General features: G+C 44.0%; 1 protein-coding gene across 1 annotated transcript in view; it reads right to left on the reverse strand.

Moving 5' to 3' along the window:
- NINJ2 (ninjurin 2) overlaps positions 1-9,305 on the reverse strand; it is a 46,912-nt gene extending 37,607 nt beyond the window's left edge. The window contains exon 1 of the mRNA XM_010220681.2: positions 9,252-9,305. Coding sequence (XP_010218983.2) covers positions 9,252-9,284 — 33 coding nt within the window. The 5' untranslated portion in view covers positions 9,285-9,305. The remainder of the gene's footprint in view (positions 1-9,251) is intronic.
- Positions 9,306-10,756: the final 1,451 nt, after the last annotated feature.

Below are 10,756 nucleotides of genomic sequence, written 5' to 3' on the forward strand. Positions count from 1 at the left end.
TAAGAAGAACACAGAGTTTACACCTCGTGGTCTTCTGATCATCCTAGAAAAACTACACCTTCAGCTAAGGTGATCATCCATCAAATAGGTAAGATTAAGAACAATTATCCAGTTGCAATAAGAGGGTTGAGGGCCAATATAAAGGAGCTACTGTTTCTGTCTCTGTCCAGAATGGTGAAAACAGGTGATATAATTCTTCTTTGGATGAAGATGCAATTGCACATGTTCTTTAACCAAGTTCTTTCACAATGATCTGGATTAGCTAGATGCTCAGCAATGGAGGTTTCCTAGCCCAGACCGTCTTGATAGGGCAGCTTCTTTGAGCAGTTGTGGGTTGTGGATGAACCTCACCTCCTTCAGTGCTTCAGTTCCAGTCAGTAGAAGCTGTGTGACTTCTGCGGATGTACTTTGCCTTCAAAGTCACAGAAGGACAAGAAAGGGCATTTAGTCTAAATCAGCTGAAGAAGGTGCAAACTGAAAGCAGGGTAGTAAGGTTGCATCAAGAACCTGTGTAATAATCCTGAATTAGAATTTACCTTTAATTTAATTTAGCTTGCTTTACTTTGACTTTGGGATTTGCTTCTAACACCAATATGGTGGAGCATGATTCTAACTCCACTTAAAAAGAGGTGCACACACATCTATGTGCCTGGACTTTTTGTCAGTGAAATGTGCCTTCTGTTGAAGCTACATACAGCAGAGAAGGTACTGTCTCTTATGGGCAGATTCAGTTAATGATTTACTTCATTGCATGTTTTGCTTTGTTGTATATTTTACTTTATTACATGAAGCAAAAGAAGTCTCTGATGGCTGAATAAAACAATTTTTAACAGTTTCTTAAAAAGAGGGGAGAAAAAAAAAGGTGGAGATCAGTTTTACGAAGAATTTAGACGAAGTGAAGCAGGGCAAACTGCTGCTATGTGGTAATTCAGCCAAACTGAGATGATCCATCTTTCCTTTCTGTTTCTGTTGTTTACTACTAGTATGCTCATCGGAAATGGTAATGGTCATTTAATTTTCTCTGCCTTGATTTATCCATTTGTAAAATATGCAGGAAACGTCCACTTCTCCACATGGGAATGTAAAATTGTAAATATCAACAAATTTAAAGTGCTTTGAGAATTAAGTACAGCAAGACTTGGTTCTTACTCGAGTCCTGTGAAAGTATGGAATATTTCAATGTTGTGGTTTTTTGTTTGTTTATTTGTTTTTGTGCAGGAACACTCCTTCCTCAGAAAAGCATAGGTTACAAGAGGATGGCTGTTTCACCTTTAGCTCTTATCAGGCTAGTAGGAGCAGTTATCTTTTTAGGATGACTGAAGTCTGTGGTGAAGCTCGGGCTTTTTTCTTTATCCTTGCCTCCCTTTCCCACTCCCTCAAATGTTGTTTAGAATTGTCTAAGTGAAAAGAGAAAAATCCTGCAAATATGCATAAATGCTTGCAAAAATAAAACCCCAAAGAAACAAGGGCCTGAACAACCCCTGAACCAGTTCAACATCTTACTTTTTTGTTTCATTTCTCTAAAGCAGCTGATAGGATTCCCCCAGAACTTCCCACAGTGCTTGAGTTTTGACCTGAGAATCTTCATGAGAAATTTTTCCCCCAAGGGTTATTTTTTGTGGAAAGTTTTAAGATCCCAAGAATAATAGTCTTCAGAACAGTAATTATAGAATCATACAGCTGATTTATGTAATTTGACAAAGAATTATGACTTGCCTGGTTCAAAAGGGTGTGTCAAGCTACTTGGTAACCAGTCATATGAATTTCTTGCAGCATTTGCACATCTGTTCTTCTATTACTTCGGTGTTCAGTTCCAGTGTTTCTGGTACATGTCTACATACCTGAGGTGATTCAGATTATGTGTTAAGTTTCTTGGAGCTCATTGCTTGTATTCCCCTTTCTCAGAGACAGTGTTATAAACACTCTTGACTTGCAAGCCAGGGATGGAGAAATGTCTGTGAAAATGCTCACGTGGCTTTTGTGGGGTTTATTGTATGCATGCAGCTTCACCCATTTTTGGCTCTTAGAAGTGAGGCTGGAGGAACACAAGATTTTTCAAGGACTGAGACAGCAACCAGGGCTGACGGTTTCCATGTTTAGTGGGTAAATCAACTGAGATGTCATACCTATTTGTACAGCGTAGGAAAACAGAGACACAGATGCATGGTTCAGTTCCCAGGAATGGGAGGGAATGAAGCCAGGGGACGAAAATTTTCCACAAAAACACGGAAATTCACTTTAGTTGAGGTTTAATACTGGAAGGCCTCGGCTGCCCTCACAGGGGTAAAGCCAAAATAGAGGCTGGCTCAGGGGCACCGAGCTGAGGATGGTGTTCCCAGACATGACTCCATGCAAAGGGTCTGCGCACCTCTGGGCAATGCCACGTCCCCCAGGCCCAGCATGGCTCCCCCTCTTCCTCACCAGTATGGTACTCCCGAGAATCCTAGGCCTGTCCCCACTCTGCTCTCTCTACCAAGTTTTATATATATATATAAAAGCTGCTGCTGTTAAACTGTAGCCACCAACCAGTGGAGACCCCTCGCACAGCTCAGGGCATGAACTGCAGTTGAAATCCTCCTCCCTCCTTCTCTTGGGGCACCTTGGTCTCTGCCCTCTTTAGAAGCATATGCATTTCTTCAGGTTGTTCCTATACAGCCAATTCCCCTTCACACACAGTTATGACCATTTCTAGCTGTGGTCTGAGGTCCTCAATCATGCACACCACACGCAGCTCACCCTGGGACATGGGTCTTGTAGGGAAATAAGCCAAGTGCTCATGCAGCTCTAGCTCTGAGTGAAACACGTATTTCTAGTATGACATTTTGTAGAAAAAACCCTGAGTGCTCTGTAAACTTGACAGGAAGAGGATTTGTTTATCAGTCTCATAATATACAATATAGACAGGCATTTTTAAAAATTTCTCCTTTCTTTATGTCTTGCCTTTTTTTTTTTCTTTTTTTTTCCTTCTCCTCTCCTTACACTGGTCATTGCTGAAACCTTTCTGAGCAAGGACCAACATCACAGAGTATAGAAGGAGGCCAGTGTGAACTAGATGATCTCTAGAGGTCTCTTCCAACCTCAACCATTCTGCATTTCTGTGAAACATTCAAGAACCATAGCAAAAGCTATTCTAAAAACAACTATGAAACTTGAGTAAGTCTGAAATTCTGGCCACCACAAGCTTAAAGGATTATGTTCTCCTCCTGTGAGCCTCTTCTGGCTTCAGAGGAGACATATCAAGGATGAATTTATCTATCCAGAAATACTTTCACCCCAGAGCATCACTGCAGATGCACATGCAACCTGCAGGCAGTCTGGAAGGGGGCCTGGGGAGGTCTGCACATCCCAGTTCCAGAAAGGTCCAGAGAGCAGTGTTGCTCTCTGCCCCAGCAATTTATAGTCCTTCGAAGGCAACTTTTTAGATACATCAGAGGAAATTAGCATTCTAGTTCTAAATCATTGCCTTTTTCTTTCTGTTTGCAGTGCTATCCTAATCCTACCCCAGGCCTAAACCCAGCAGGGAGTCCTCTTTAAGAACAGTGTTTCTTGTTCTTCTGTGGGAGACCTTTGCTTTCAGTAGGAGCAGATGTACTGGACAGCCAGTCAGTCTGGATGAACCGCTGCTTGATGTGCTCCCTGTGTAACTGAAGGAGAGCCAGCAACATCCCTTCTTCACCATCTTTGTATGGTGAACTTCATCACGGACGAGTCTTGCCCAGTGCATAGCGTGGATTCAAATTTCTATCCTCTGTAAGATGCTGCTACTTTTCTTTCCACCTCTCAGCAAGGTGGAGCACTAGGGACCAGATCAGTTGCCAGCATAAGGCCACTGATTAGCCTGGGTTAATGCCAGGCACATATTTCACTCCACATGCCTCATTTCCCCAAATACGCTAAAATGTTGGGTCTGCTTTCTCAAGTTGAGAGAAAACCACCCTTCTGTTTGCAGAGGACATAAATGAACTGTTTGCCCAAAGCGGGAATGCTGACAGTGTCCAGGTAGAGATTGCAGGAGGAATGTCTAGGGTAGAGGAGAAATGCCAGCCACATCTGAGTGGAGAACAAAGAAGCGATTAGTAATGGCTATAAAAAAGTCTCCTCCTTCTTAGCGTGTTGTCATCTCGCCCATCAGCCTTCTAGTGTTAGTGTTATAGCTTTCTTGGGAACTGTGTGGGTAAGACAAGCAGGTTGGCAGGTCCCTGTGATAGGGAGGAAAAAGCTCATAGGCTCATTTTCTCCCCCAAGTGCAATATAATATTTCACATCTCTCTTCTGACTGACCAAGGCATGCTGAATCTTAGCCTAACCCTCTAGCTAGCCCTATTTGAGAACTTTGTTCTCAAATTTTAACCCTACGTCATGCAGTCCAAGTGCCTCTACTGCTGGTGACATCCACTCTTGGGATTCAGCACAACCTTCAGCAAATTGATCTGAAAGGAGGGATATTGCCACCTTCCCACACGCTCTCCTGGCTGCACAGTCCCACCCCTCATGGGTAATGATGTTGGCACTTGTCTGAGCCTCACAGGAACCCGTTCAGACTGCAAGGCAATAGCAAGTTAACTCTCCTCTCAAAAGTGACTTGTTTTCATGCAGCGATGGGAATGCTACAGCCAGTGGAATGCCCTGCTGGGAATGGGAGGTGGGATGAATTGTTTTTCAGGGGCTCAGCAATTGGATCTGTTGTGCTAAACATGGCGAGATAAGTCCTCCAACTCTTGATGGATGGCTGAGTTGGACACACTCTACAGCAATGATGCAAGACTGCCTTTTTCAGATCTCCTTGAGATTTTCATAATGAAAGGCTCCCTCTCAACACAGAATGTCATTAATCAAGCACAAATTATACCAGCTATCCCAGGACCCAAACAACACAACTGAAGCCCTCTGGGACACGGCTTGTTAGATTGCCACCTTGCTAGGAAACAGCTCAATGAGGGTAAAGGTCCTACAGCGCTAGAAAGCACAGGCTGGCGGTTGCTCCAGAGGCGGACAAGTATGTGCCCAAGCCAAGAACTTGTAAGCACACCACAGCCTCAAGGCACACATTAAAGCCACAAGAAAAAAAAAAAAAAAAAAAAGTCTAACCTGGTTGTGAGCACTCTCACTGTATTCCCGCAGCAGGACTAGCCTGAAAGTGGGATGTGGGAGATGGAATTTACAGTGATAAATGGGACTTTCCGTTTGCTTTGTGAGCATTTTGGAAAAGTCCCCACTCTCAGGTCTATAACTGCCTGTCTAAAATCTTTCTGTTGTAGACCTGGTCAAACTAAGCACTCGTAGTAAATTATTCAATGATATAATTTCTTTTCCTTGCAAGTTGCTTGTAAACTTGTCTTGATTTCTGCAGATGTACTTTGCATTCAACGTATTCACCAAACAACTTCTGCCAGTGAGTTTCAGTGCAGAATCTGTTTTCCAGAATGATTATTTTATCTATTTACTCCTTCTACTTCGGGTGTATGAACGAATCTCTAAATGCTCCTGTGCCAGAGAATTGCAAATTTATAAGCCAAAGAGAAAACTAAGAAAAGAAGGAAATAACAAAGAACATATAGTCTCTTTTGCAACATAAATATGGATGATATTCATCCAGTGAACATTCTTTAAACATTACGCCCATTTGTACAGAACATAACACCCATTCACAAATAGAAAGATACAGAAATACAAACCTAATAAAACTCAGGCACCATTTCGAATCAATCCCCCTCTTTGGTCCATTTTGCAATATTCATCTGGGGCTCTGACAGCTTTAGCTGTAATGTGTGAGTGTTACTGATTTCAGCTGTCTGCACACTTTTGCCTGGTTATTGCTGCTCTGGTGGGAGTGGTAGAACGGATGTTGTCCTAGTTGCTCCCATTCAAGGTCTGGTACATTAGCTTAAATCATCAGTGAAACAGGGTTGTGTTAAGATGCCAGATTGTGAACTGCAGCAGCTGAGGTGCACAGTTAAGCAGATTTAATGGCTCTTTTGCCACTGAGAAGAGTCGTCCTGTATGGCTCCCTCCTCCTCCACCCCCTCTGCAAATCTCTGTGGAAAGGGAGGTGGTGAGAGACAAGGGTTATAATAGCATGAAGTAGTGCAGATCAGTGAGCCAGAGCATACCTATCAAAGCCATTATTCTAATATAATTTCTAAACCTGTATTTCTTGAATTAAAAAGGGATAGCTATCTTTGTTTTTCTTTCTTCTTTCTGTTTTTAATTTGCTTCTGCCTCAAATGTGCTTTTCCCATCCTAGCTAGCTCAGGGTATACTCTTCTGTATCTCACCAGATTACTGGTCTATCTGATTTGGTTTCTTGTCAATGCAGGTGCTTTGTAGGGGCAGATGAAACTTTCACTTGAAAGTTATAGAGATGTCTAGCAAGAAAAATCCAAAATTCCAAGTAAAGTCTTATCTTTTAATAGGTAAACCAATCTTCCTAGTTCAAAAATTTTAATTCAATTTAAGGTTTTGCCTTTTGTCTTAGCACCTGTCTGACTGGTGTAGATCTGGTGGGACTGTTCTACTGCCTTGTGGGTTTTTTTCTATTTCTGCATCATTTCCTTTAAGCACCTCTCTGTGCGCAATTTGAGGTTTTCTTAGCTTTCCTAGAAGTCAGAACTGTGAAAGAGAGTCCATTGAAACACACTGAGCAAGAGAATTTTTGTGAGGGAGGAAGTATTAATGTGAGCTTGTTCTTGCTGTTAAAAAGTGGTCCTAGCTCTCGCTCATGGACAATTGGTCTATTATCTTTTCTAATGCAAAATATCACTTGTGTTCTGGTCACTTACTGTGCTAATGCCTGTAGGGAGCTGGAAAGGGTATTTATTTTTATCCTGCTGTTAGCCTATGGGATCTGAAAGTACCTCTTTTAGCTTGCATAACTGTAAATATTGTTATTGGTCATAATATTTTCCTGACCTCTTCTCAATGCTGTCTCCAATATTTGGCGTTCTGGCCTGCTCCGGCAGAAGGTAAATTCCACATGCTGACTACATGCTGAGTGAAGGAGTGGCTCCTGTTATAGAAGCTTTTTAACTTTGCTCAGTGAACTCCTGTTCTCCTTTTTTGGGATGAGCCAAAAAATCAGGCGCTCATCAGTTTGCCTTAAAGTCCTCTGGCTCTTTCCTATGTCGGGGTAAAGGTTCATATCTTTTTCATTCTCTCGCTAGCTGTCAAAACTGGACATGTAAAAGTTGTATTAAAAATCCTAGTAGGTGCTGTGCGACTGCTTTGGTCACAGAACCCGCTCTCCATAAATAAAACCTCTGATTTCTGTATTGTGCTGCGGTTAATTCCCATGGCTGTTTGTGCGGCTCTGTGCAGGAGCCCTTTCCGGGCAGAACTCTCAGAAGACACCTGCTCCATGGTCAGGGACTCAGCAGAGGCTTTGAAATGTGCCTTCAACTGAGCAACTTTTTTCCTTCTTCTCCTATTGCTCATTTCTTCCCTCATCTCCCACTTCTCAGGTCATGTTACACCAGGATCCTCCACTTGCCTCAGCTCTGTGGTACTGTGTAATGCTCCTTCCCACCCCTTCCAGCATGTGTATTTCTTGGTTATAAGCATGCAGGCATCTGTGTGTGTTTGCCTATACTTTATATTTTCTAGTGGATTTGTGAAGTCCCACAAGGAAAGTGCCACAAGGAAAACCTCCTTGGATGATTTTTCTTGGGGGAATCTGTGTAGAGGTGGAGAGAAAGACCCCACACCTTGCTGTACCAGAAACATATATATGCTCTTTTAGTATTTTATAACTCAAGGAACTCTGAGGCTTATTCACTTTTGCTAAGTATCTTAACTTTTTACTGAAGATACTGAGGATCATTTTTGGCTCTTCATTTAAGCTCAGGATTGGTTGAGAAAGAAAAATCTGATTGCTGGTAAATGCAAAATCCATGTAAAAATGTAAATTTTTCAAAAGCTTATGAGCATCTTATTCAGTGGAGTTGATTCTTTCACCTATGAAAACTGGATTACAAATCCAACATAGACCTAAAACTTTTATTTTGTGGAAAGGTTTAAAATATGAGGAATTACCTGGAGTTTATATTAAAGATAATTTTCCTGTCCCCTCTGCTTTCCATCTCCAATTCCTGATGTACAGATTTCTGTATATTTTCTCTTTATAAGCTATTCTAGGAAAGCATAGCTTCTCTTTCTTTTCATCCTGAACAGCAACCGCTTTCACCAACTGCCAAAGCTACCTATGTATTTTTCTTGGTCATCCTGTCTCTTAGGATGGAACACAACTGTTAGTTAGGAACACAACAGTTCCAGTGTCTTAAAAAATGTGCCATGTACATGGCACGTATCTCAGCTGAGGTAACCCTACCACTTTCTCCTCATGAGCTGCAGGATCAGGAAGCCTAGCTCTTTCCTTCTAGTCTACTTACTCACCTCTGGGATAATTATCCTGATTATTTCCTAGGGCACAAATCTTTCCATTTCAGTTTCTTTGAAAACGAGCCCTACTTTTGCACCTGAAGACAGGTAAGACCATTACAAAGAGAGAAAAAAATCAGCTGCCAAATTTGGATGGTGGTGCTTACTTCCCCTTTGCCAGAACTGTCTGAAGTGCAGATCTGGATTTGAAATTCTGAAGTCTGGTGGGTGCCTGTGATCTGGGCATCTGATTCCACTTCATCTCTAGCAGTTTCTCTTTCCCAGCCCTTGGTAGTTGCCCTATCCTAGAGCACATGCTGAGTGCAAGAAACACCCTTCTCAAAAAACAAAAGCACTCAGAAGAGGAACTTGGAGAACTGAAGGAGCTTTATCAAAAGTTTTGTTTCTATATAAACCCTGCATAGGAAACCCTGGCCTCTGCGCACCATCAGCATTTGCTGTATTTATTTCTTCTCCTCTTTCCAAGTTTGGAAGAGTTTTTTTGCCAAACAGAGAGGGGCTTTGTGAGATGAGGAGCAGCTCAGATTTTTTGTAGCTCATAAAGTCTTTGCTGCCTCCTTCTGAGAGTCCAGTGCTGACTCTTGCCCGTACTGTCCTCTTTCTCCCAAAATCACTCTCTTCTGAGTAATTCCCCTCTTATTGCCCTGTCCCACTTAGGGAAAGGCTCCTAACAGCTCCTGGTAGAAGAGGACAGAGATCCCTTCACCAGATTTTCTTCAAAGGCAGAGAGTGGAAAGAAACAGCGCTGAGTTCTCAAGTGAAACTGCCTGCCAAAGCTGGGGCGCGAGTGATCGGAGCCGTGGGGATCTTCCCTCCCGCGTTCCCCTCCCGCGGGCATTCCCCCGCGTGGGACTCACTTGGAGGTTGATGCTCTCGCTCTCTGAGGCCATCCTCGGCTCTCTCCCTCGGCGGACGGCGCAAGCAGCGGGGCCCTCTGCGCTCCGGGAGCCTCTCCCGCCGCTGGAGCGGGAAGCGCAGCTGCTGGAACAGACCCGCTATTCACGGGCCGGCCGCCCGCTTGGCATGGGCCGGGGGGCGAGAGCGGAGGCGGCACGCCGCTCCTGCGCTGCGCGCGCTGCCCGGCCAACAAGCGTCCCTCTGAGGCCCGGCGTGACAGTCGTCTCCGTGACGCGTCCGCGCTGCCTCGTCCAGCTGAGCCCCATGAGCTCACTTGGGCTGGGACCCAGGGATGTGGCCAGGGTACCAGGACGTTCCTGGCATAGGCTGAAGGAGCCATCCCCATCGCTCCTCTCTGCCCGGCGCGCACCAGAGCGTCGGACCCTGCGCGAATGGGGGAAAAAATAACAGCAGGAGCTATGCCCGCTCGCTGCTGCTGCTTCAGCAGAGACGTGACGGCTGAGAGAATGTTTCCACTTTACTCTGTTTATAGACAGCTCTTCTCATTTCTTTCCCCAGCCAAAATGTTCTTCCTTTCCCCTCCCCAGCTCTTTTTTTTTTATGACCCATCCTAGCCTGAAGCAAGTCTTACTTTTCACTTAAGCTGACAGGAACCAAAAATGACCCCAGAATGGAAATGTATGCAGCCAGAATCAAGTCGCAGTGGAGGAAAATAAGCTGGGTGGAATACTTAGGCAATAAAAATCTGTGTGGCTCTGTGAATTGCAGAGAAATTCTGCTACTTTGTACTGCCTGCAAGCCAGACTTGCCTGACTTTTTGAAGAATAATTTCTGTAGTTACAGTAGTACAGAAAATTTATGGTAATTAATATATTGTGTTTAAACACTTTAGCCAAGGGAATGTCTAATTCTTCTGCCTTAAGAAAGGTGCTGACACCTCTGTCTCTGGACAATGCTGTCTCACTGATGTTTTGCAGCCAAAGGCCTTGTTCTGCAGCAATACCAGCACTTTCTGCTGCAGCTTCGTTTCTAAGGGCTGATGATTTCAGCCTCCCTGCTTTCCTGTCAAACAGTTACTGTGTTTTATTTCTTATGAATGGCTGAGTTGAAGCAGCAAGATGTGTCTGGCGACTGGGCTAACGCCACACAGGAAAGCAAGACTAGGACGCAGCTCGTTTGCCCCTTAGGCTGTGACTCCACGGCAGCATAAGCCAATGTTGGTTAATGATGCTGCAGTCTTGCCCAACCTAACCCTCACCTCTGGCCTCTCTCCTTGCTTTTGCATCAATCACATGGGGCCTGATCCAGCCAAAAGCTAGCCTGAGTCAAGGAAAGGCACAGAGACAGAGGTACTAGTGAGAAGGGCTTCTGCTGCTCGGCAGTGGTCCTTCACCCCATAGCTTATGTTTGCACAGTGGGTCAAACCTTCTAGCACTGAGGAGGCCGTAACAATTTCAAGATATTCTTTCTCTTTTTGGGCTCTTGGGTACTGGCTGCTCTGGGA

The sequence above is a fragment of the Tinamus guttatus genome, unplaced genomic scaffold, assembly GCF_059628265.1.
Source record: "Tinamus guttatus ecotype Peru unplaced genomic scaffold, ASM5962826v1 Tinamus_guttatus_pri_ptg000125l, whole genome shotgun sequence".
NCBI lineage: Eukaryota > Metazoa > Chordata > Aves > Tinamiformes > Tinamidae > Tinamus > Tinamus guttatus.